Below are 26,949 nucleotides of genomic sequence, written 5' to 3' on the forward strand. Positions count from 1 at the left end.
CCCTCATGGCCTGCCCCCGACAGCCTTCTACCCTCCGTTTCCCGGTGCGCTGCCTCCTCCCCATGTGCGCCCCACCTCGGGCTCCTGAAACAGTGGACCCCATGAGCCCAGCTTTGTGGTGAGCGCTGTGATGAGTGACACCTTGAGCTACTTGCCTTTAGGCAACAATTTGAGACCAAATGCTTGGGATAGATTGAAGCAAATGCCTACACTGTGACCTTGACCCCAGTGAGTGCTCCTGCCCCCAGCCTCCATTCCAGTCCCCACAAACAGTGCCTCCAGCAGCAGCCTTTGCATGGTTTCGGATGACAGCTATCAGATAAATATTCCTTTACCAAAAGCTTGGTTTTCCTTCCAGGCTTGCTAACCACTCATCTTTCTGCCTGAGTAACAGCCTTGGGAGGGTCTATATAATATTGGAGGTACTGTCAGTCAACCCTTCGTCAGTATATCTTTTCTAAGCGTCCTTATGCAGCATCTGATAGTGTAAAACATCCCACAAAGCCATTCTAGAGTGGCGAAGAAATCTTACTTGAGGAACTCCATCTAGAATCTAAAATTTAGGCCACTTCTTTTGCTGAACTACAGCTAGAAAATTGTGGGATTTATATTCCTCTTTATAGGCCCTACAAAGCCTGCCTACTGGAAACTAAACAGATACAGTTTTGGACTTTGGATTGGAATAGCATAGGGTTAAGAACTTGGGCTTTAGATTTCGAGATTGGCAGATCTGAGTTGAGTCTTTGCCCTGCCAGTAACTAGTTGTGTGATTTTAGAAAGTTATTATCTTTTCTAAACCATTGACTTCTTGTTTGAAAATGAGGATTATAACAGTACCTACCTCATAGATGCATTGTAAGGTTTAAATGTGATAATATGTAAAAAACACTTAACAGCAATGTCAAGGATCTAGAACAGACTCAGTAGTTGTTAGCAGCTATCTTTATGATTGTTATTACTAATATGTACTCTTCATCCAAACTCCAGTGTGGCAAATCTTGTTGCAGAGATAATGATGCCAGCTCACCTTATACGGTGTGGATTAATTAGCTCAGGTTGGTAAAGCATTACGTAAAACCTTTGCGTACAATAGATTAAGTATCGGTAAGATTAAAGTTGGTCTTGTTCAAAAGACTTTCTTGTAATGTGCTCTGTACAGGAGAGGTTTGTTGCTTTTCAGGGCAAATGACAGGCCATTTATGCACTTATGGGTTATTCCCAGTGAAATTATACTGGTAGAACAGAATCTTGCAGCCTGGAATCACACACATCTGAAAATACACAGCATTTTCTTAAGGTCTTTCTGGACCTGGCAGAGTCCAGTTGCACACAGTCATTTTGGAGAGCAGCTGTTGTATGTCATGCACCCTCCTTTCCTGAGCTACGGTGGAGTTGTGTGAGTGGCCCGTGAGTGCCTGCTCCTTAACCTGGATGTATTCTGCTGTGGGCAGCTCCCCAGCAGGTTTTTGCATTACATTTGAAGCACTTGCCAGTAAGCGCTAGAGAAGAGAAGAATTCAAGTAGCTTTTGATTCTTGTTTTGAAGGCATGGAGGGTGGTTGTCGTATCTGTTGACCAGTCTTTAAAGGATATAGATATGGGGGAGTAATATTTTGGACTTAGCTAAAATAAAGAAAAATATGACTTAGAAGATTAAAAAATGAATCTGAAATGTTGTAGATGAATGTTCCTGAGGGAGGTATGGCAGAAGAGTGGGTCTGTAAGACATTTACTATCTAAAGCAGCCCAAGCTGTTTATATCCCCTGGGCTGGCCTCTTATTTTTATAAGCAATGTTTAATTGAACAAAGCCACACTCATTCATTTATGTATCGTTTATGACTGCTTTCATGCTACAACAGCAGAGTTGAGCATTGTGGCAGAGATCGTATGTCTCACAAGCCTAAATAATTACTATCTGGTCCTTTATAGGCAAAGTTTGTCAACTCTGGACTAAAGCATAGGCCTTCTCAGCTCTTGTCTCAGCAGGACTTGGGATCTTAGTACTGTTGAAGGATGTGGATTTTAGAATCCGACAGACCCGGATTCACATCCCAGCCCTGGTGCCTAACTAGCTCTGGGACCCTGGTCAAGTGGCTTAACTTCTTTGTTCCTCAGTTTCTTCATCTGTGAAATTGATATAATTAGAACCTGCCTTATAGGGTTATCAGAACTAAATGAGGTAATATATGGAATGCACTTTGCATGGCATCCAGCATGAATTAAATGCTCTGTTAAACGTTAGCTGCTGCTGTTAACAATGATTCTGTGGGTCTGCAAATCATAATCCACACGTTGCTGCCCCTAGGCAGGTACAAAGGTAGATTGAACAAATCCATCTTTTGCCACTGCTGCTAACTAGAGAGGAGGAAGAGGGATTTTCTGCTACAGCAGGGTACCAACCCAGTGAGTGGACTAAGGCCCTTGTTCCAAAAGCACTCTGATCTTCCGAACATGCCGGAGGTGGTCAACAGACAGTATTTCCTGGCAGATTGCTTCACACCAGTCCAATCAGGGTATTTTATTGCCTCCATTTGTGATTAGGGTTAGGAAGTATTTTCTCCTCACACCCTGATTCCAGGTATCATTTTAAACTTGGAATTTAGATGAGCATTCTAACCATGTTCACTTATTTAGTCCTCAAATGCTTGTTGAGAGCCTGCCATGTGCTGGGAACTATTGCACACCCCCATCTCAATGCAGGACACAGTGCCCGTGTGTTTATTCACTTGCCTTCCTCTTGGCTCTGAGTCTGCCCACTCTGGTTAGGTTTGAGAGGGGTAGCACCCCAGTAGGATGCCAAAACCAGGAACTTTCATTATATTTATTTTATGGAAAAAGGGAGAGAGCCACAGTTTACGTCTATTAATGCCTGTTCCTTGGGGCAGGTGAAGTTAGGGAACAGGTTGACTTAGCTGTCTGCAAACAGGGTCCAGAAAAGTACGATTAGGCTCCAATGGGCCTTGCAAAGGAGGACCACAGAGAATATAATAAGCTCCTACAGAGCTCAGACCTTACTCCTAAAGGAACAGCAAAACGCAGGAGACTTAGGAGGTAAGTGGAGGCCACGACCAAGCAGGCCGGTGCTCTCCTCTCATCTGCTCCAGGTCAGACCCTGGGGTCTGTCCCTCTGTTAGGAATAAGTCCTGAAGCTTGAACTGAGCTATAGGAACAAAACAATGTTTTCTTGACTGAGTGCATCCACAGTGAGGGAACAGTGGTAGAAAATTGCTGTGTAGCCATAGATTAGAGGGATTAATAAGAGGGAAAATGAAGAGTTTTGGCCAGTAAAAAACAGCACAAAACAGGCCTCCCTGGGCATTGTAGCCGTGCTTCAGTGTTACCATCCATCATTACCCACCTGGTACTCTAAGTTTGGTGGAATCTGTTCATGTCATAGTGCTGCATAAATTCCCATTGCACTTGGAGTCTAAATCTGGGCATGGAGTCCTGCCGGCCCTCACTCTGCATGCCAGCCCTGCCTCGCCCCCAGCTACACTCCCCTGTGCAGCTCTTCAGACAGGCTGTGCACTTTTCCCATGTGTTGGTCCCTCCTGGGAAGCTCATTCTGTGGCTAACTCCCATTCTTTCTTCAGAGGTCTGCTTAAAACACCTCTTCTTCAGAGATCACATGGGCCCCCCGTCAGCACCTACTAACATGTCCAGTGTTTCCTTTGCAGTTCTCATGCTTGCAACTACTTTTTGATGTCTGCCTCCCCAGTAAACCCCATAATGACAGGGACCATGTCTTTTTTGGATGTTTGGCACATTCTGATTGTCACTGCATTTGTTTATTGACTGAATGACCACAGGGAGCAGTAATTTGTAAATGGTGCGGGGGAGGTGGGAGGCAAGCTTTAATCTTTTAATTTGTTTTGGTTTTGTTTTCCAAATAACTTCTGAACAAAATACTATTTTACGATGCATACTACTTTTAAGGAATTCTCTGAGGTGGCATTTTTCAGTGGCTGTCTATGTATTGGACAAATCTTACTTGCCTTTCTCTTCTCCTGACAGAATGAAATGTGCCTGGCCACACAACAGCTTTCTAAGCAACTGCTGGCATATGAAAAACAGGTAACTTGGTATTTATGTGGCATGTGATGCTGTGCTCAGGACTCTCTCAAGTGGGGTTCTTTTAAGGAATTCTCCAGAGACGTCTTTGAGATACTCTCTTTCTTTCTTTCTTTTTCTATAGTTCATTTCCACTTTTTCTTTGTCATACCTTTTCCTTCCCACTGATAAATTCTAACTGGAGATTATCCCAAAATCTTTTTGATGTGTTCTAATTACCCAAAGAAGTAATCAACTACCTTGAAGGTTCATAGTCTCCGAGGGACTGCAAGTGAATCAACACTAACAATTCCAGCAGGAAATAACCTCAGGGAACCATCATGTCCAGGCAGAAGAGTGGTGGCCACCGAAGGAATGGTTCAGGAGGGGTGGCTGGGTGTGCTGCTGGGGCAGGAAAGGGGAAGGCTCTCGTCTGCGGTGAGACAGTCTGACGTGATGTGCATTTGGGAGAGAGGAAGAGGAGTGGAGGGTGGTGTGTTGGGGGTTGATGCTGTAGTGCTGGGTTCCCAAGCACTCAGTTCACACCTGCCTCTTTTATTCTTTGGTCTTAGAATTTTGCTCTTGGCAAAGGCGACGAGGAAGTAATTTCTACACTCCACTATTTTTCCAAAGTGGTGGATGAGGTAAGAGAGCAACATGGCAAATTTTTATTTGATTCTTGAACTTTCTTTGTCTTCAGTTTGGCCCAGCTTCCATTCTTAGGTATCTGCTTCAGACATCTGAAAAGATACCTCAATTTGTCGATCTTCCCAGATTCATTCCAAACAGCATGAACTTCTTTATGTTTGATTCTGATTTGAGGGGTAAAGGCTATATGGTGTGCATGAACAATAGACCAAAAGAAAGATTTCTGAGAATTCAGTTTCCTAAGGAGAATGTGTTTGTTTCTCAGGGCTACTGTTATAAATTACAAGTAGGTGACTTAAAACAATAGAAAATTGATTCCCTCACAGTTCTGGGGCCAAAGTGTGAAATCAAGTTAACAGAGCCTTGCTCCCTCCAGAGGCTTTAAGGGAGAATCCTTCGGCTCTTCTGGCCTCTGGTGGCTCTCGATGTTCCTTAGCTTGTGGCCGCGTCACTCCAGTCTCTGCCTCTGACTTCAACTGGCCTTCTCCCCCACAGTCCACACCAAGGCTTTTTCTCTTCTGTCTGTCTTCTCTTTATAGGGACACTATCTTCAGTTTATAAAATAAGAAACTAACAGTCATATAAAATTATACTGGTTGCATTTTCATTCAGTCAACAAATCAGTCTAACAAGTTGTTATTCATTCAATAAATATTTACTGACCACCTGCTTTGTAGTAAATGCTGTTCTTGGTACTGAGGTTATAACGGAACAAGTCATGCAGTTCTTTTTGAGCTTTATCCTGTCCCACTGCCATTACTGTCTTCAAATGTACAACTTTCTTTAATGTGTATTGTGAAATGGATGGATATCTATTCCAGAAGAGGAGGACAATGAATGAAAATGTAATTAGAAAGAAGCAAATAGTAAATTTTTTTGCCAGGTGAGAAGAAGCATGTTTCTTAATTAACAGAGAGAAATAACCCAGGGGAAGGAGTAATAGATTACAGCCACTGACACATGTGTTTTCCTGACTGGAAGAGGTGCTAAGGAGATATGGTTAGTTGTCAGAACCCCAAAAACTGAGATTTCCAGTTCAAAACATTTACAACCATATTTTCAGGGACCAGAATGATGATTCTTTAAATAGAAAGGAATCATTCCCAAAGGATGGAAGTGATATTTATAGGCAGGATCCTGGCCTCCTGGAAGCTTAGCAGTGTAAGCTGTTTTCAAACAAGCCTCTTGATGGGGAGACCTAAGTGAGTGAAAGCAGTTAGCTCAGGTGGGAAGTTCTGAGGAGCTTTTGTGGTAGTTTAATCTACCTGGGTGTAAACCAGGTGAAAAAATTTTCAACCCAAGTAATTTGAGAAATTAAGGAAAAATTCAAACAAAAGTAGGAATTTTTATGGCATATATTAAATGGAATGCCTTGTAACCAGATCTTCCATGTTGTAGGCTTACAGATATTTCTATCGTTGTTTTTAAAAAAAATGTTTTAAAACCCAAAAAGCAAGGTTTCACTTCCTTGGAGGGCACCTGGCACAGGGCATCACCATCATTACAAATTGCTTTTACCAGGTGTATGTCAGGCCCTCTTCTGAGTGTTTTCTCTTCATGTTACTGTTTTATCCTCACGATAACCATGCAAGGAAGATGGTATTTTCGCCATTTTGTATGACGATGCTGAAGTACCAAGAGGTGGTCCATGCTCTTCCGCTCTCTTCCGCAAAGGCCGTGTTTAGTAGTGATTGTCTCATACCTCTGAAAAGCCCCAAGGCAAAAACTTGAAGACACAAAGCCCGTGGTCCTTCAGGAGCAATTGGGAAGAAAATGCATAGCTAGGGAATTTGCCATTCCTGAAATGCATAACCACTGGAAAGACACTTAATCTCCCTGTATTTTGGTTTCTTCATCTATAAATGACAGTAGGAGGAAAGCCTACTTTTTATAATTGGGTAGTTATAAAGATTAAATGAAACACTGTATATCAGAGCATTGAGCACAGAACCTGGCACATAATTGGTATACCTGCTGGCTTTCATTCAGTTACTGCTAGGGAAAAAACAACATACATGTTTCTTACTGAAGTGATTCAGGAAAAATAATTAATACATTCTATCCTGATGGCCTTTATTGGTGTGTCTGTCTTTATGTATCCCCAGCAGAATGAAGCTGCTAGCTTCGGCTTGATTGAAAGATAGAACACAAACTGCTAGGCCTAGGGCTCACTTGCCTGGCAAATAGTTGATCTTAGGCAAGTCTTTAAGCTCATCAAAACCAGAAGGATGATAACAGATCTGTTATGTAACAGCGGGCAGAGCTGTGTGCAGAAAAGGGTTCATATTATGTGACTGCGATCACTGCTGAAAAAAAACTTCACCAAATATTTACTTCAAGAAACGATTGCTGGGTGATTTCTCCTTATTCACTCAGCAGGAACCTTGGAGCATCTGGAAGTCTTGGGGCCAGTGGAAGAATCCCTTCCGCTGTGTTCATTGCTAATATCTAGACTGTCAAACATTTGAAATTTGGGCAGCTTTGAGAGCATGAAAGATAAACTCTGTATCCAAGACAGTGTAGTGGAAAAGGCACGGATTTTAGATCTCAGTAACCCGGGATTAAAATCCCAGCTGTGCCATCTATTTGTTCTCTCAATTTGGAGATTTATTTGCCTGTCTGTAAACTGAGGATGATAAATCTGACTCACAGAGTGGGTGAGAACTAGATGAAAGACATTTAGAGCTGGCACACAAAAAGTACTTCAAATGGTAGTGCTGATGGGGTCATTTTAATTTCTCCTGAACCATTTACCAAAAGATTTAGTAAGGCCTTAATAAGGCAGAAGGGGAGAAAGAATCAAGAGCCATTAAAATTATCCAGTACGAAAGATCATGTCGGAATATAGTCGTCTTGTTCTTAGAAGGATCCTTTTCTAAGGAACAGAGTCCTGAAATCTCACTGAATTGGTCCAGTGGGGCGCTTTTCTCCTCCAGAGTGACCCCCAGACCCACAGCCGGCTGTGGTTTTAGGGCTGGTAGGCTCCCAGCAGGCCTGTTGTTCAAGTGTGACTTCAGCCTCCCCTGAAAGGGGGAGCACTCCCATTGGCCTGGTGATGGGGACGGGGGTTGAGCACTTGGGGGGAGCTGCGCTTGCCGCAGGCACACCAGAGCGCTCTCCAGCTACAGGTGGTGCGGCCCAGATTGAGAACGCAGCCAGGGTTTGCACAGTAAATAGGAACCACACGTGAGAGACTCATTTGACAAACTTACCTGATGCCCCGGTCAGGTAGAATCTTGCATTTAGTTTTTAGTACCTTTAGGCCTATATCATTTACTGCTTTATGAAGGGTATTTACTTGCTAAGGAATCCAACTGAGCTCTTTAACCACATGGAAGTGTTCAGTGTGATTCTTTGGTGAAATCAGACAGTGTCATTACTACTGGATATAATTTTCTTCAAAAAGATTTCTCTGTCTTGCAGCTTAATGTTCTCCATACAGAACTGGCAAAACAGTTGGCGGACACAATGGTTCTACCTATTATACAATTCCGAGAAAAGGATCTCACAGGTAAAGTACCTGAGCTCAGTGCCCATTACCTTCAATATGTTAATTCTTCTAATAATAATTCTTACTGTATTCTTCAGACATGTGGATCATTGAGAAATACCCTTTTTTTGGAGCAGTTCAAATATTACTAACTTTTATTGAATCCCCACTATGTTCTTGGCTCACCTAAAGGAGGTTACAGGCTCATAAGAAAACAGACTTGGAAACAGACCATTGGAATATACCATCATGAGGGCAGCAGGACAGACATGTACAAGAAATAGAAACAGCACACACAACAGCCTGCTTACCCTTTTGAGGACAGGGTGTCAGGGAGGCTTCCTGGAGAAGGAAGTCTCTGAGCTGGATTCTGAGAGATGAGTTAAGTGTTTTTCAAGTAGACAAAGATGGCAAGGCCACTGTTAGAAGTTGGAAGCAAATGTAACAGCAAATGGGGAGCTGTGAATGCTTTGGAATGTAAAGTAAGAGGCCTGGACGGGACGGGACCATGCCGCATCCATGCGAGATTCTGGGGGTGCAGCTGTAAACAAGGCGGACGGGGCCCCTGTTCTGGAGCTCCCGTTTAGTGAGTGGGGCCATCTGTGACTAGTTCAGGGAGCCTGGTTGCCCTCTTGGTTGATTTTGGTTCTTCAACTGAAATAAAACATCAGAGTAATTTTATATCCGTAGAAATCAAGGTTGTCAAAAAATGAATATAAAAGAGAACAAATGATCTCGAAAAAACTGAGTTGATATTACAAAATGGAATCCATATTTTCTAGTCTTTTTGTTCTTATGGTCAATACTCATTGTTTAGAGATTAAAGAATTATATTTTCTAGACACAGATACAAAAAAAATTCTGACCAAAAAAGTCTAAACCTGAGCACTGAAAAGATCTGTTTGGTATAATACTTCCTCTTAAAAATATAAGACCCCCTTAAAATTAAAAAAAATGTTTAGGCAGAAAAGATACAGTAAATCAAAGGGCAAGTCTTAAAGATGACTTTTCCCCCCTTACTTTAAGACTGCCTGTGATCATGTCAGCTGAGGCTATAGGGGGCAACAGCAGAACTGGCATAAACTCTACCCAAGGGCAGTTTACTAGCAGTAAAACTTGATAAAGAATAATAAATAATGTATCAATTTGTATAAAGAGTAACCTTGATTGAGCAGGACTTCTGGTCTTTTTTAGTGTTGCTTATCCATTATTGCACATAAATCTAAAACCTAAATGTAGTTCTGTGTTGATTATACAATACTTAACTGCAGCCTCATGAATGTATTTTAAAAATATATTTACTCTAGATAGAAATGTGTGGGGATATCATTTAAAGACAAACTCCAGGTATTTTGGAAAGAAAATAATCATCCCCTAAATTGTCAAGTTTATGTCTTTCAGCTTTGTTAATGGGAGGCAAATCTGGGAATGGGTGTCCAGCAGTGGTAATGACAGTGGCCTTTGTTTATCCAGAAGGGCTCAACTATGTGGATTAGAAGTACTTGCTCAAGATGGTGCTTTTTTTAAAAAAAGAGATAAAACTGCCTACTATTAATAAAAAGAGAAGCCATTTAGTATCTATGAAAATAAGTATCCTTTTCTGATGACACCAAGATACAAATTTGAAGTGTTTGGCCCAGGTCACACTTTACTCAGCATTAAAACCAAATTAGAATCTGGCGTCCCCTCTCTTTAGTGGTGTTTTATCTTATGTTCTGCTTTTTTCATTTACCCACCAATACAAGTACATAATCTGAATGAAGAGAACACAAAAGATGTTAAGGAAGCTATTTAAAATTGATAAGGAATAAGAAATCCCAAAATTCTGCTCCAATAAGAAGTAAAAGGTGTGAGAAAAAAAATGCAAGATGGCAAAGGCAGAAAGCAGCCTGGCAGTAGAAAGAGTAATGTGAAGAAAAATTTAAAAACTGGAGGCAATTTTGCAGCAAATTGAAAAACAGCATAAAACATGTGAAAAAGATTGCTTTAGAACTGTAGAAAGTATCACTTTCTTTTATTAAAGATCTCTATTTTTATAAGTTTTTAACCTTGGACAGTCATTGCCCTTATTGCCCTTTTTGTGTTTTTGGCCTTGGCCTTTGTTAAGTCATGTTTGTGTGTGATGGGTGTAGCAACCTCACGGGGTGACACTTACTGGTGTTGGCTTGTTACAAGTATAATATGCTACAGTGCTTCAGATTTTTGCATTAGGACAACCACCCCATATTCCTTTGTCAATGGTGGCTATGTCCAATGTTAAAATGGCAGTGACGGGAAATTTCTAGGTTTTGGGTATAGTTAGGGCATTCTGAGAAAAGATGTACTAAAAATGTATTAGAACACTTTTGAGGGGTTAGGGAGGCACTGAAGAACCAGAGCCTATGCTCCTGCCAGGTCTCCCTGAACAGTAGTACCTGGCCACACACACTCTGGCCCCCATCCCCGAGTGCCACTCTGTCCTGGAGCCCTGAATGTTGTCTGGACGGAGTGTCTCTGGGGGCAGTCAGGGTCACTGAGTGTGGGTGCAGCTGAAGGCCCAGGCTCTTTCAGACCCTGGTTTCCAGCCACCAGGCCAGGCCTCCCAGAGCGCAGAGGAGCTGGGAGGGAAGGGGTGTGCTGACAGGGCCTTCCCCCTTCCGCACATATACCTCTGTTTTCTTGGGAAAGCAAAGAGCTCTGGGTTGGCATGTTTTACTTTTCTTTGCTCTAAGATGTTCCTTTTCTCTTGTTTAGAAGTAAGCACGTTAAAGGATCTTTTTGGACTCGCCAGCACTGGTAGGCATCTTCTCCATTCTTGCTGAATTAGTGATGCATGTGGGTCAGTATGTGTGCAGGTGGGGACTCCAGATGAATGTTCTTGTCCTTCGACCCATCTGGGTGCTAAAATGTGTCTTTATTTTTAGAGCACGACCTCTCAATGGCAAAATATAGCAGGCTTCCTAAAAAGAAGGAGAATGAAAAGGTAGGCCTACTTTCGTTGACATGTTGTTTTCATCTCGTTTACTTAAACTTCTGTGTCTTTTCCACTGTGAATTTGTGGCATTGAGGGTGTCTTGAATTTTTTTCTCTTTTTTTTATCTATATATGGAATTTTAAATAATCTGAATCTCCTAAGTCGACTTATTTTCAAACTGGTTTTTAGTATCAACTTGGAACCATTATAAAATTATAATCTCACAATGATTTCAGCTTAAGCTTGGTCCTGCATATGGTTATCTTACCCATAGACACACAGGTCACTTGAGCACCTGGCCCTGAGTATTGATTCCAATTCTTTTACTTACACTTTTTTGCTACTGCGAATAATACTGAATATTTTTATCATATAACTTTTTACTTTTGTTACGTGATTTCCTTGGGCTAAATTACTTCCTTGGAGTACAGACTTAGGAGTGGACTAAAATGTTTGTGGCTGTCAGTGCGTGCTGCCATGCTTTGTCCCTCGACGTTACAGTGCTTTGCAGTGCTGACAGGAGGAACTATTGGCTTCATCTCAGGGCAGCCTCACAAGTGCTGAGATGCTATTACTTTGGTATTTTTAATTTGGATTTTTTAAAACATGAGGTGGAACCTTATCTGTGTTTTGTTGTATTTGTCACAGAAATGGTTCTAATGAGTAAATGAATGTGTTTTGAAGTTACCTGCTCTTACAGAATATCACATACATTAGACAACTTGGAGTTTTCCTTCCCCCTCCTGATCAGGTGAAGACTGAAGTCGTAAAGGAGGTGGCAGCTGCCCGGCGGAAACAGCACCTCTCTTCCCTCCAGTACTACTGTGCCCTCAACGCGCTGCAGTACAGAAAGCGCGTGGCCATGACGGAGCCCATGATAGGCTTTGCCCATGGACAGGTAGGGCCGTCCTTGCCCCTGAGGGGTACGACCTGAGCCAGCCGTGAAGAACAGCTTGGTTTTCTACAAGGGTAGCACTTAGGAGAAACTAATGCACCATCAGAGAAGGAAACCCAAATGCACCACCTCCCTGGAAACTTTCTGAGATTCTGCCCTTGGAGAGCTTCCACGTGGGCTGGGTCATTATTTGCTGGACTTGTTAGGCTATGTGTGCAGGAAATGATGGCCTTTATCCTAACCCTCCCTTTGGGAGGAGCCAGCTTGGCCCTTTGTGTCTAATGCAAATGAAAGCCAGGCCCGGTCTGATGTCCTGAGAGAGCTGATTGCTCAGGCTGATAGAGGCAGGCTCACAAGCTAGGACTCCGCATGTCCCCTGCTGCCCTTTATAGTAAGGGTCTTGCTCAGCTGAGCTGTTCTCAGATGATGTGTCGCTGAGGTCACTGCCAGCCCCTTAGTATCTGGGGTTTAGGGAGTTTCGCCACTGCTTGGTGAAGTCTCTGGGGAGTACGTGTTTGGCTTCTGCCCCCATTTAGTGGCCTCCTGAGCATTTTGTCTGCTGGGAGTCCCCAGTCTCAGAATGGGGCCTTGACAGTGTCTCACCAACCGGGCAGGGACAGGAGTGAGTGTGAATGTGAGGTCCCCACCTCCATCCCTGCCCTGCCGTAGCCCCATTCGTGTAGGCGCCAGAGCCTCTCTCTGGCATGTGAGAAACGCACCCAGGAATCTTCTCTCACCCAACAATCTAGGAACAGAAAAGGATGTGAAGAAGTAAAATGATGAGAAGAAAAAAAGCCACTTTTAAAAACCCTACATGTGTGAGCATCTAATACTTCTATAATACATTTAAAAATACATGTATTTCAAAACCACACAACATCAATTTCATTCAGGGAAAAGGGGAACAAGAAAGGATCTTTAAACATTCCAAGCTCAATTGTCTGTCTTTTAATATGGTTGCTGACATTGTTCAATGGTGAGGACACTAAAGTCAATGATGCCTTCAGAGTAAGTATTTATGTAGATTGCTTCCTTTTGGGGTCATCTCAGTAAAGGTGTGCTAAACCAAAGGCTAGCCTCGCCTGGCTCTGGGCCCATCCTCAGCAGAGGCCTGGGAGCCGCCCAGCATCCCCTCAAGGGCACATGTGTACTCGCTCACTCTGTCACCCTCTTCCCTCCTTCCGTTAACTATTGCACCTGTGCCCTGGCGCTGTCCTGGCTTCGTTAGAGAGTGCTGGTACTCCCATGCTCTAATACCTCCGTCACGTCTGCCCTCCCAGGACTGACAGTCCTCACCTTTGGAGCAGTAATCCCTGCTCACTAGGGGGCCCAGGGCCAGGGAGGGTCCTGACCTTAGAGGCTCAGAAAGATGAGTAGCTGCAAACTCCATCGATCACTGTCAAAGAGTCTGGTTGGCTAGAGGAGGGTCCTCACGAGGCCTGAAGGAAGGGCTTGCTCCCGGCTGGTTTTTCTCTTTCATGGCTAAGGATGACACCACTTCGCCCAGTCTGGACTTCTAAGTGAGTGCTAGCTGCAGGGGACAGGAGGGGGCTCTGGCTTGCAGCCCTGTGCCCAGGAACGCAGAACAGAGCCACTGTTTTGGGGTGGCCACAGCAACATTTTGAGGACTGAGGATAGCACATTGCCTTTGTAATGTGACAAGTACCCAGATATCAAGACACAAGGCCAAATAGTCCCTCACCCTGCAGACTTCTCAAGTCCTGATGAAACTGTCCTTCCCTGTTAGGCCAGGCTCTTGTCTAACCCCACTAATCCCTTGGATCACTTTGAAGCATTCACTCTCCTCCTGCCTCATCAGCCCTTTTACAAATCAGTAATGTTCACTGAGTATCCACATTTGTTAGCTGGTGGTCACCCTGACCATGTACTTTCTGCTGCTCACAAAGCACATGAACCTGGTCTTTGGGTGATGGTCCACTGAGTCAGGCTTCTCAGCACCACCCACCTTCGTGTGAGTTGGCTGACTCCATGTCTGCCTTCCCTGCCCCTCGTTAAACAGGTTTTCAGTTAAGCCATGATTCAGTCTGCACGCCCAAAGCAAACTGAAGTTTGATAGTCTGTACACAGGTTTATGAGAAGAAAAATGAACTCTAGTGTCATATTTACAGGGTGAGTACTGTGAAATGTGGCTGTAGAAGCCAGCATCTTATCACTTCCATTCGTTGATGACAGATTTTTTTTTAGGGATTGCGTGAGCCCCTGCCCTGGGAGTTACAGTACAGCAGAGGACCTATGACAGGGACTTGGGGCACACAGTCTAAGGAGTTCAGGGAGGAGAAGAAGAGAGACGCTGTAATGTGTTCTTAGAAATGCAAAATGCTATTAACAGACTTGATTTTTAAAACTTCAGGGATTCAGAACGACATTTACAGTGCTGCTCTCTGAGTGATTAAAAGATCAGGGGTCAGAGCATCTCCCTGCATGTATTACCTTGCATGAGAAATCGAGGACACCATCTGTTTTTGTCTGTGAAAACCAAGGATGTAGGTGTCTGTGCTTCCCCACAGGGCCTGGGAACAGATTAGACATGTCAGAACCATCCTCATAACACCTCCTAGCCTCCTTGGGGTGAGAGGTCAATCTCTGTGCCCCAATCCAGGGCAAAGGCTGCTTCCAGATCAGACAGGCAAGCAAATACCTGCATCCAAGCTGAGTGTTTTCTCTCTTTTCTACTGACAGGCTTGCAAGCAGTTCTCTCTACAGTCAGGCACGTAAAATGGAACAGTTCATACTCAATATTCTGATTTTTCTCCCTGACCATAGAGAAAAATGCAAACCTGAGCTTTTCGGAGCGGGATGGTTGCAGATGTCAGTAATGCACAGAAATGTCTTCCTCTCTTTCCCATATACCCCTGTCCTTCAGGGTTTCTCAGGAGACCCAGACTTTCTGGGAAGTGATTACACAGGAGTCACAGGAAGGAAGGAATTCCTTCTATGCGTTCCCAACAAGTCAGCTACTGCAGTTTTCATTTCCAAACTGTATAGTCGGTCTCCTTGGGCCACTCTCCCTGGGCAGAGAGAACGTTCGTCAGAGAAGGCTGGGGAGCACCTCTGCCATGCTGGGGCTCTGCTGCCCCTTCACATGGTCTCCTTTAAGCTGATGTCCGAGTCAGAAAAACCTTTGAAAAAGCAAGCTCCTTAGCCCAGTTTTCTGTCTTTAGTATCCCAGTCAGTCACCATCTGTCCGTCTGTCCAGCCTGTGGCTCAGTGGATGGGGTCGGGCTGGTGGCAGCCTCTAGGATGGGCTTTGCTTCTCTTGAGAAGCTCACGCTGCACTGCATCAAGTGCTTGTTTTTTCTGGCTGGTGTGTGCACGTCATTTGTCACACACCAGTTTAGCCCCTGGAGATGCAAAGGTGAAGAAGACCTCCTTGCCCTCAAGAAATTCACATCTAAAATTCACACAGGAAAAAGGCTGACGATAACAATATAAATAATAACATCACTAGTTATTGATGCAGCTGGTATGTACCAACAACTTAAGATTGTTCCTGATATTCGTGGCCTTTCAGCCAGGTAGCTGGGCTCCACCATCCCCGTGCTACAGATGCACGCAAGGCTTTGGGGGAAACTCAGCTGGTGGGGCGCTGTGCTGCCAGCAGGGAAGGGGTTGGCCCGCCTGTGCCATTGTCCCCGTGCTGGCAGCCTCGCACTTACTGAATTCACCTATCACCCTTCCTAGATGATTTTCGGAATATCACAATTATGTCTTTCAGATTAACTTTTTTAAGAAGGGAGCAGAGATGTTTTCCCATAGTATGGACAGCTTTTTATCCTCCGTTGCAGACATGGTTCAAAGGTAATGCTGCTCCCACTCTGGGTCCTCTGTGCCTTTTGCCTTTCCTTCTGAGTCTGTCTCTGGGAGGTGGAGGCGGGTTGTGACTGCAGAGCCCATCCATCTGTGAACTCTCCAAAACAATGCCATTTTTATCTGAATACTGCGGTTGACAGTAGTGATGACTGCAGACTGCAGTTCCGGTTTGTGTGAAGCCCAGAGTCTGGTCCGCTGTGTTGGAAGAGTGTATATACATAAAGGATTAAGGTGTCCACCAGGGTGCTTCCCCATAAAGTCCCAGTTCCGGTTCCTAGGGTCTCCCTCCGTCAATAGTCAGGTTTCCCGTGCTGCAAGCTTATGAGTCCAGGTTAGACTTGCTGTGGATTTCGAAGAGCGCTTTGCTTTTTCCTTTGCGAGCAAATGGGGTTAGAAGCCAGGAGCACTGCAACTTTCCAGGAAACCATCACATTAATTTATAATAGATAAACCAGGTGTTAAGTCTTTTTAAATTAATGTAACAAACTGTAGGTCAGCCTTACAAATCCTCACTGAAAAAAGTACATCATCTCTTTAGACACATTTATTGGTGCTGTGGCCACTTGAACTCCCTTCACCTCCTGTCATCAGGGTCCACGTTAGTGAGGCAGGAGGCTCTGGGGCACCTCCAGCACCAGGCTGGGTTCATGAACACTCAGATGTGATCCCTTGAGCACTTGTCATGATTTCTGGAGTTTAGAAGTGTGTGTGTGTGTGTGTGTGTGTGTGTGTGTGTGTAATATATCATTGGCAAGTATGTATACAAAATAGAAATACGAGTATAGGGTTTAGTTTGGAAAAATGAAGAGAAAATTGCCCATTTTCTTGAGGATATTGCACTTCAGAATACCTTAAGAGGGCCAACTAGTGAAATTTATTTAGGTAGATGTCTACCTAAAATGCTGAAAATGACAAGTCCCAAGAAAAGCCAGTGCTGGGTGTTCGTATAGCACAAGGGGAGAGTTGTAGGTTATGAAAGCATTACCTTGAAAGTCACTAAGCTGTTTTTCTCCTGATCACTGGCAGCAGTGAGGATGCAGGTTGGATTTATAATGACTCTAGAAAGCACTTTGTGAAGTCTGATTTCAGTTTCCTGCCTTTAACTTGATTGTTAGTCCCTGGGAATGTTAGGAAAAGTAAAAGAAGGCAGAAAAACAAAAAAGTAAAATGTCCCTTCATAACCTTTCCCCTTTCTCTCACTGTCTCTTTCTTACCTTCCTTTATCTCCTGGAATTTCATGGCTTTCTGTGTTTCTGGGAGAACCGTCTCGGTGCTTCAGATTTTTTTCATGTGTGCTAGATTTTTTTTACTGGGTGGCAGGACATCTGTGCTCATTTTTGAGATGCTGTGGGTACTATCTGTATAAATCCTAGAGCCTGTGTCTTCCCACCTTGTCAACATTTCTGTGAGCCATTAGTAGGGAGCCAAAATGTGGGACCAGTTCCACTAATTCCACGCCCCGGTCACTAAAGTGCTGGCTCACAGCCTTCTCTCGGGGGCTGGGTCCAGGCCTGTGAGTCGTCCCGCTGCTGCCTGACATGGCCTATTTTGTTACAGGGGCAACAGCCAGCAGGCAGGGTTCCCAGCTGAACCTGGAAGTGCTTGAACCTGCTGGCTCAAATAGCTAAGGCACTCAGTTAAGAATTCTGATATTCCTATCACTTCAGCCTTATATTGGTGAGTAGGTAAATGCTGCCACTCTTCTCCAACCAGAAGGTGGCCTTGGCGCTGCATCAGCAGCCGGCAGCCCAGGGAGGCCAAGGGGGCAGGGCCTCAGGGTCTGGTAGCAGCCCGGAGCTCGGCCCGCCTTCCCCGGCAGGTGGATGCCCAGGTGCTCTGCTGTGTCAGGGCCTGAGAACCCAGTCCCAACCCCATCTACACCTGGACAGGGCGGCATTTCACACCACCCCACAGCGCCAGGGCCTTTTTTTTCATCCCTAACCCCACAATGATACACTCCTACCTCTTTTCCTGGCAGCCTCTGCTGTTCCTACAATATATATGTATATGTGTGTGTATATATATATATATATATATATATATATATATATATATATGAATGTTTCCAGTATATATATATACTTAACAAAACATGCTGGGTTTATTTTTTTTTAATCTTTGAAGAGAAATTGAAAGCAGTCACTTTTCTACCCTGTTCCTTGAGTTCCTGGGAGCCTGGACTAGGTCAGTTTTTGAACCTGAGTGTGTCTGGGTTGGGGAAGGGCAGTCACTACAGACTCCCCGAAGTTATGTGCAAGGTGTCATGTCGGTGCCCATGAGTGTTTTTCTGGGCGACAATTCTTACCTTCCATCAGGTCCTCAGAGAGGATTCTTACCCACTGAAACTTAAGACCGTACGTGATGTTGTATACTCGTGGCTCCTCCTCCCACCTCCTGCGCTGCCTCATTCCGTTCTCCCAGCCTTGGCAGGGACAAGCCGGTTAAGCCAGGGGGGCTTGCTCTCCAGCTTGCCTGTCCTGAGGCCGCCATGGTGGGGTCCCCAGTCAGTCCCATGTCAGGAAAGCCATGATTAACTTTGCTTGCATTCAGCTGCATTAAGCCAGATCCAGGCGGTGCACGTGTGGCTCTGCAGAAGGAGCACATGGGGTGTACCCAGCCAAACGTCAACCTAATCAGAGAACCTTTTGAGAGGAAATCCTGAAGAACTCACTGAAATCCTGAAACACTGGACTAGTTGGCCTCCCAGGTTCCTTCTGATTCCAACATGAAATTCAGTCTTTCCTCCTTGACAGTAGAGAAGTGGAACAACACCTCTGCAGTTTGCTTTCTCAGATGGGTGGGCCATGTTGGGCAGACCGCTCAGTGCTTTATAACCAAGGTACTCACCTCCGGGTGGGGCAGCTGTTCAGGCCTCACTTTGTGGGGAGAAAGGGCAGCTGTTTATTTGAAGCTACAGCTCCCAGGTTTTCCACACCTCAGCACACATGCACCCAAAGCCAGGGCCTGGCCGTCAGCCCGCTTGCCCTCATGTGTACCCTTGCCAGCCTGTGGCAGTCTCGGCGACTGTGTGGTGACATAAAAGGCACAGCACTGCCCTCGGCCCTGAGGCTGCACCTCGGTCCCGCCTCCTGGTCGTTCTCCTGGCTCCTGTGCTGTCTCCGCCGGCGGGCTGGCAGTGGGAGTGACTGCTGTCTCTTTCCTCCCTTTCTGGCCCTTTCACAGGCGTCTGCACATGCAGCCCTTGACGATGGGCTCATCAAAGCATTTCTCCCAAAGTCTGCATCAGCAGTTCTGAGCATAGAAACCCTTTGTCAGCAGAGGCATTGTTTAGCCAAGTTCAGGCATCATGCAGTGGTGTCCTTGTGTTCTGTTTTAAAACAGCAGTCACATAAACACTTGTAGTAACACAGCCTGGAGTCCCTGTGACTTTGGGGCCTCAGTTAGAGGTGGCAAGTTTCCCGATGGCGGCTGCGGTCCCCTGTGTGGGGCTGGAAGCAGTGGGGAGGCTGTGCTGTCTGCTGCTCAGCAGTGCTCGCCAGCGGCACGTGACTGACCTGACACCTCTGTCTCCAGCATTCAGGGGGAACTGGAAGCCGAGGCCGAGCAGATGCGCGTGTCGCAGCAAGAACTACTTTCTACTGATGAATCCGTTTACACTCCAGACTTCGACGTGGCTGCACCACAGATAAACAGGAACCTCATCCAGAAGGCTGGTTACCTTAATCTTAGAAAGTGAGTGTGCCAGGGCCTGTCTTTATAATAAACTGCTTTCCCAAGGAGCAGCTGCAGAGCGTCTGCCGAGTGCCCCATTAAAGGGTGGAGTGGGTGAGGTTGGGGAGGAACTCCTGCCGCACACACACGGGAAGCCTCTGGAGCCCAGGCCCCAAACACTGAGGGGCGGCCTTGAAATAGAGCTGTGAGAGTGAAGGGCACAGTGTGTGCGGGCTCCAGGGCTCTGGCCATCGCTGGCCCTTGTCCCGTGGCCGTTTGCAGATAGACTGCCTTGTCATCGTCCAGGACCACTGAGAGCTAATAGTCCACCACTGCCCGTCCCCCCAGGCCTCTGACAGGTGGGAGCGGTGATAGAGGCCCACCACCGAGGCCAGAGTCTGAGGGCCAGCAAGCCCTCAGAGTCACAGGTTCACGAAGACTGGATCACATTCTTAACGCTCAGGTCTTGAAACATCCATTTGAGTTGAAGGGATGATTCGATGTAACTGTGTCTAAGAGCAGAGGAGGCTGTTGTCAGGTGCGCCCAAGATTCTGACTTTGGTTTAGTCAGACACCCTGGCTGGGTCACTTCATCTGTACAGAGTGATAATTGCACCTGCTTCATAAAGTTGTTACAAGAATTAAATGAGGTCATCCCTAGCAGATAGTAAGGACTCAAATGGGAGCTATTACCAGTTTTTGGGAATTAATATCATTATTGAAGCAGAAACCTAGTGCCTTGCACATAGCTGCTACTCAGTAAATACTAAATCAAGCAGCTGTATCTGATGTCACCCAAGTGGAGGCTCAAGGAAGAGGAATTGGCAGCTGTTTTCTTACCAGGGTAGAGTTCCTCAAGGTCTATAAGACTAAGATCTCAAGCCAGTTGTCTCCTTTAGTTTGTATGAATACAAAACTTCCTAAGATTCTGGTGTTATTTGCCAGTTTCTGGATTATCCTCTTGTAAGCAGCCCACAAAACAAGAATAATATCCAGTTGAAGCAAACCTCAATCTGGTAAATTCCTCCAGGCGTGTGAGTGCTGTGAGCCGAGACGGCCCTGGTGACTCCAGATCTCGAGCAGTTCAGCTGCATGTGTTAGAGAAATGAGCTTCCAGTTTTGAGCTCCTAATGGTGATGAGCTCACTGTTTCCAGGTATGAGGTAGATGCCAGAGTCTGGCTGCAGTGGGAGTAGCCACCTCGTGCCCACGCACTGGAGCTGGCATGTCCCATGTGCACAGAGCCCATCATCCCCCAGGTCATTCAAGCTAAATTGTGCCTCTTGTGCTACTCTGCACTTGAATTACTTTCAAAGCAGTTTTGCTTTAATATCAAGAATTACATTATTTCTCAAGTGTCCACCAATACCCATAAAACAGGTAGCAAGACCTTGAGGTGCATTCATGCTTCCTAGTACTAATGGGCTCTTTGAAAACACAATCCTTACAGTAAAACAGGGCTGGTCACCACCACCTGGGAGAGACTTTACTTCTTCACCCAAGGCGGGAATCTCATGTGTCAGCCCCGGGGAGCCGTGGCTGGAGGCTTGATCCAGGACCTGGACAACTGCTCGGTGATGGCGGTGGACTGTGAAGACCGACGCTACTGCTTCCAGATCACCACTCCCAGTGGAAAATCGTATGCCACCCGGGTTTTATTTGGGAGGAGAACCAGTGTAGTGACTCTGCCCCTGCCAGCAGCCTGTAGCTCATGCCTACGTGTCAGCCCTACCCTGGAGAGGCCCCACCCAGGTGGCAGTGACCTTCCGGGAGGATGTTTCATGTTCCCTGTCAGCAAGCACATGTGACCCATGTGGGATCCAACCCGCCTTAGTGAAGGAGGCCCAGGGAGGATGTGTCTGTGGCTTTGGAGAAGAGATGACCTAAATGAGTAGGTGCTATTTGTCAGCACAGATTCTCAGGCCAAGAAGTCTGGGACTACTCCTCGCCTGCCCCTAAACAAGCACTGGTGTTTGTGTCATGGTGGGGCAGGCGTGAGGGAGAGTAGGTAAGGAAGACCTGCCAGTGGAGGCTGTCACTCCAGTGAAACAGGAGATGTGACTAGTACCTTCAGCTGCAGCATGTCATTCCTTAATGCGCCGTCCCCCCGACTCCCTGTACCTTAGGGGCCCAGAAGAGGTCGTGCTTCCAAGATGGCCACCTTGTAGTCTTTGAGAGTAGTTCCCATCCCAGTGGGACCCCCTCTCAGAGCAGTGGTTTCAGACTGTGCTCTGAGGAGTGCGGAGCCCAGAGGTGCTTCACGGCTCCCCTGCCCCATCCTGACTACTCCGCTGTGTGTGCTTTTCATGTTGGGGTTCCGAGCTGAGATTGGATTTGATAGCATATTCAGGAGGGGTGGATGCATCTCCTCTCCCAGGCTGGGGCTCAGTTTTAGACATCATCCTCCCACCAGGCAATAGGAGATGACCTAGGAAGGAAGATGCCTGGATTCTAGTCATGGTCCCAGGAAGTCACTTAACTCTGGGCCTCAGTTTCCTCAGAGAGAAAATAGGGGTAAGATCTGTGTTCCCCAGCTCCCAAAGATGCTACGGGATCAAAGGAACTAGCAGACATGGAGTCTCCTGAGTTAAGCTTTCACGAAGGCAGGGCAGTGTTATTTGTGTCCTCATCGCCTGTTCCTGGGCCCTCCACGTGCAGATGCTCTAGCTTGGGGAGGAGAAACCGCTGCTAAATCCTTCTCTGAGTGTGGATGGGAGGAGCGGCCGGGCTGGGGTCCTGGTTGCCTGGGACCAAGGAGTGGCCAACAGGCTGGCCCATGCTGAATTCATGGACTCGGGCTGGTGGGTCTGAGTCCATCCCGCTCATCATAGATGAGAAAGCTGAGGCGCAGGGAGAGGAAGCATCGGTCCCAGGTCACACAGTGAGTGGGCAGCAGGGCCAGAGCCCCCTCGTGCCTCCTTCTCCTCATGCTGCCTCCTTGCCCTGTCCTCCGGACCCCAGCTGAGTTCGCTCGGTGCAGAATGATCCTTAGTTGCTAAGATCTGGGAAGCAGTTACTTGGATGCACTTTATTTCAGGGGAATCATCCTGCAGGCAGAAAGCCGAAAGGAAAATGAAGAGGTAAGGATTTCGTTTGTTGCGCTTCTTTCCTAGTCGAGTGGGTGACTTTGGGATTCATCGGTTTTTTTTATGTCCTGTACAGTGGATATGCGCAATAAACAACATCTCCAGACAGATCTACCTGACCGACGACCCAGAGGTAATTACCTGCACTCAGCCCTTGGCTCAGTCTGAAAAGGAAGCGCCTACCTCCTGGGCCTGAGCGGGTCTTCTTTGTGGATTTTTAGGCATTTGCCATCAAGTTGAATCAGAAGGCTCTCCAAGCTGTGACTCCCATTACAAGTTTTGGAAAAAAGCAAGAAAGTCCATGCCCCAGGTAAGTAAAAAACAGTGGAAAACTTCTTTCATCCTCATAAACCACTCAAGGGTAATGTCAGCTCTGTTCTACAGAAACAGTTGCTATGACTAGAAAAGGTTAAACATTTTGCCATTGTTCACACCACAGATGAGAAGCCAAACTGGGACTCAGAGCTGTCCGACTGCAGTGCCCACGTCCTCCCGCCCCTGCAGTCTGAGCAAGGACTCACCTTGGGAGTCTCTGTACCTGGGAGTTCTGCTTACGTTTTCTGTCAGCATCAACAGTCAGAGAACCAGAACAAAAATTTTTTGAAATAAGAGACAAAATCACCCTTTATGTGTCCATGTTACTGCTCAGGCCTTATTTGTACACATATTAATATTTACACGAGTTTATTTTGCATTTTCACATGTTTCTCATAATTGTTCCCTTTAATAATTACACACACTATTCCATCATCTTTATTATTAGCTATTGAATATTTAGGTTGTCTCCCTTTGTTTGCTGTTATCATTTATAGTAAACATTTTTATGCATATAGCTTTTCTCTTGTGTTGAATACTGCTTTAGGGTTTATTCCAGGAATGCCACCTTTTGTCTTACTGGGAGTTTCTGTTTGCTAAGTAATAGAAGGCTGAATTACTTGTTATGCTAATGAAAGCACGGCATCAAAAGGCAGATTAACATTAGGACCATATTTGGGGTCCATCTTTTAGTGGCATGGTAGAAAGAACCCCATTAAATGTTCTACAGGAATTACCTGATGACTCCAGGAGAAAGTCGCTAGAAAGCTCTGAGTGGTTAAGTAACTTCCCAGGGTCTCCATGCTGTGCAGTGTGGAGCCAGTGTTCACGTGCCTGCCCTGGGTACCCGAGAAGGAGCAGTACTAGATAAGGCCAGAGAATAGGCTTGAGCCGGATTGTGAAAGAATGAGGTGCCTTGTTTAGGTGTTAGCAGCAGTGGAGCAGAACCAAAGGCTTTGAGAAAAGCGGTGGCACAGTGAGAACTGGAGCGGGGAGATGGTTCTGCAGCCTGTGCAGGACAGACGGGACGGCACACGGCAGGGAGAAGGGAGGCGCAGCGGGGCCCAGCAGGGAGCTGCTGTCATGGCAGCTGGAAAGAGACCATGAGAACCTGAGCAAAGGTAATAAAAATGGGAAAGAGGCAACAAGTCGGAGTGCTATAATGTAAGGATTTAACAGTTCACACAAGTAGCATGTTTATTAAGTGCAGCTCTAAATAAAGCGCTGTGTGAATGAGAATGGAAATAAAGATCCGCCATGGAGCTTATCTGTGAGCCCTGTCCTAGGTCAATGTCCCTGTCTGCTCTTTGTAAAGCTACAAAAAAGGTAGCTGAGCACAGTGGAGAACACCCGCCTCAGGAGGTATTCTGGTAACAGCTGTGCCTTGAGCACAGCTCGATGTCCTTGAGTGAGTGAGTCAACTCTCTGGGCCTCTGTCTCCTCAATTTTGTGATGGAAGATGAGAAACTCGACAACTTCCAAGGCCCCTTGAGCTCTAATAGGCAATCTTTCTAAGATGCTGATGTATAATTTAATTAGTGTTAGTGATTAGAAAGTGTGATTAGTTTTCTAAAAAAGTTTTCAGTAACCGATTTTTCTCTGTGGTCTTAGCAAGGACCCATAGGAGCACACAGGAGAATCTCTGAAAATAAATGACACTAGCCAGCCAGCCAGATGAATCAACCCAGAGATTGAAAGGGTGACAGATGTAACACATGGTCCCAGAGCCATGGAGGGGAGGGTGTACTTTCTCTCCTAGGGTCAACTCATTAAGAACAAAGACATATTTTGATGGCAATGGGGGAAGAGAAACTGTGTTCTTTGGAAATGACAGGCCGTCGTTCACTTCTAAGCAAATACTGTGTGGCCTCCCCTTATTCTGCAGTTCGTGTGGATCTAAAGTTCATGCACTTATCCAGCTATTCAGCAAATGTTTGTTGAGTACCTGCTCTGTGTCCAGGCACTGGGTGTGGCCACGAAAGTTAACAGACTCATGGGGAAAACAGGCAGAAGGTAAACAAATACTTGGTTAAAATGAAGAAAAGCCTGATGATGTTAAAGGCGAGGGTTCTGTCATGGAGAGTAAAGCGGGATCTCTGAAGGGCCTGTCTGTGGAGATAATATTTAAACTGAGAAGTGAAAGACAGGAAGTGCCTAGCTTGCAAAGAGGCACAGGTGGCTCATCCCCAGTAGCAGTTATGGAGGCTGTAAGGCAGAAAAGAGTTTAGTGTGTTTGAAGAACTGAAAGGGGACCAGTAGGAGGCTGAGGGGGATTGTGGAGCAAGATGGGGTTGGGGAGAGGTAGACAAGGACAGATCATTGTCAGGAGTTTGGGGAGCAGTGGAAGGCTTTTGGGAGGGGGGTGTTCAGTGTGTGCAGAGAGAGAGGTGATCCATTTTACGTCTTCCAGCTCAGCTCTGGCAACTGTGCAGGACACGGAACACAGAGCTGGGCAGGTGGGGATCTAGTTAGGAACCCGTAGCAGCGGTCCGGGTGAGATGATAGCTGTGTAACCAGGCTCATGGCAGAGGAGATGAAAAGTAAGTGGATTTGGGACTTGCTTGCAGGCAGAATCTCTAAGACTTGTGAACCACTAGATGTGGAGTGGAAGGAAAAGGACAAATCAAAGCATGTCCACAGTCTGGGTTGAGCACCTGGGCAGATGGTGGTGGTTTTTAGAGAGATGACAAGGAATTGGTAGTGGGTTTCAAGAGTTCGCTTTCAGACATAGTAAGTTTGAGAGGCCCATGAAACATCCCAGTGAGTTGTGAAGTAGATCACTGCTGGTACAAATCTGGGGCACAAAGAAAATGTCTTAGCCAAATGTGAATCGGGAGCTCATCAGCATAGAAATGGCAGTGGAAGAAATCATCTAGGGAGAGAGTGTATAGGGAGAAGACCTGGGGCCCAGGACAGAACCCTAAAAGAACTCCACCATTTGGAGTAGAGGAGGAGGAGCCTGCAAAAGACACTGAAGCATCGAGAGAAGTGGTTTCAGTAGGAACCAAGCAGGAAGAGTTTCGAGAAGTCTGTATGTCAGGTGGTTTGAGAGATCGAGTGGGACGATGCTCAGTGTCCATTAGTGGACGGCATGGCAATTAGAGGCAATGCGTCTCCTGTCACTCCTGTTGTTCAAGGAGGCTTCAGTGGCTTCCTCTGCTGCAGACCTCGCCTGATGGTGATACTGCCCTCTACAGCCTGGCCTCCTATCTTTGTTATGTTATCTTCCCTTAGGCCCTTTGGGGAGCCAGAATCTTGGACGCACTTTCTCCCCTTTCAGCTTGTCCTCATCGCTTCCTCCAGTGCTTCCCACTTCCTACATCATGCCCCTCTCTTAAAGACATAAAATAGCCGGTGTGATTCTCCCATTTGGGTTACTGAGCCAGTGTGACTGTCCACCATCCTGTCTGTTGTGTTTCTTTCCATCCAATATGCTCATTCATTAAATGTCTATTGTAGTTCTATACAGTATAATCAGTTGCAAACATACTTGAGAAATAAGAAAATAGTCATATACAAAACATCAAATGAACAAAGAATTTGAGAGCCTTTTTATGGTCCAAACAATGTATGAAATCAAAACACTGACATTTTTTGCCCAGAGGAATTTATACTAAGCTGGGAAGAAATTTTAATATAAAAATATTAAAAGTTAAATTACAGCATTCTGACACAGAGGAGAAACATAGTGGCACACACCTGATCACTGTGCAGACAGTTGTCTACTTTTACATGCCCATGATTTCAGTAGCAGTGTGTGGCCCAGCGCAAAGCTCAGGAGGCACACGGAGGTGCAAGACCACCCCGGGAACCAAGAAGAACCACGGGAGTGCAGAGGAGGGAGGGGGCCAGGCTCTCTCGACAGGCTGAGTGGATGAATAGGAATTTGAGCTGTTTGAAGTATGGGTGAGAGTTGGGTGAGCGGTGGAGTTGGGATGGATGCAGAAACAAGGAAAAACATAGGGTGTTTGATGCAGCTAGTGGAAAGTGCATTAAGGTAATGGAGAGA

The 26,949-nt window shown here is 45.9% G+C and overlaps 1 protein-coding gene across 2 annotated transcripts in view; it reads left to right on the plus strand.

Moving 5' to 3' along the window:
• APPL2 (adaptor protein, phosphotyrosine interacting with PH domain and leucine zipper 2) overlaps positions 1-26,949 on the plus strand; it is a 58,710-nt gene that overhangs the window by 14,667 nt on the left and 17,094 nt on the right. The window contains exons 3-14 of one of the 2 annotated variants that reach the window (XM_036891413.2): positions 4,016-4,075; positions 4,624-4,695; positions 8,123-8,210; positions 10,923-10,964; positions 11,093-11,151; positions 11,894-12,040; positions 15,774-15,856; positions 19,403-19,561; positions 20,990-21,178; positions 22,577-22,619; positions 22,702-22,758; positions 22,847-22,935. In XM_036891413.2, coding sequence (XP_036747308.2) covers positions 4,016-4,075; positions 4,624-4,695; positions 8,123-8,210; positions 10,923-10,964; positions 11,093-11,151; positions 11,894-12,040; positions 15,774-15,856; positions 19,403-19,561; positions 20,990-21,178; positions 22,577-22,619; positions 22,702-22,758; positions 22,847-22,935 — 1,088 coding nt within the window. The remainder of the gene's footprint in view (positions 1-4,015; positions 4,076-4,623; positions 4,696-8,122; positions 8,211-10,922; positions 10,965-11,092; positions 11,152-11,893; positions 12,041-15,773; positions 15,857-19,402; positions 19,562-20,989; positions 21,179-22,576; positions 22,620-22,701; positions 22,759-22,846; positions 22,936-26,949) is intronic. The other variant, XM_036891414.2, reaches the window with a different exon arrangement.

Source organism: Manis pentadactyla, chromosome 10 (genome assembly GCF_030020395.1).
Source record: "Manis pentadactyla isolate mManPen7 chromosome 10, mManPen7.hap1, whole genome shotgun sequence".
NCBI lineage: Eukaryota > Metazoa > Chordata > Mammalia > Pholidota > Manidae > Manis > Manis pentadactyla.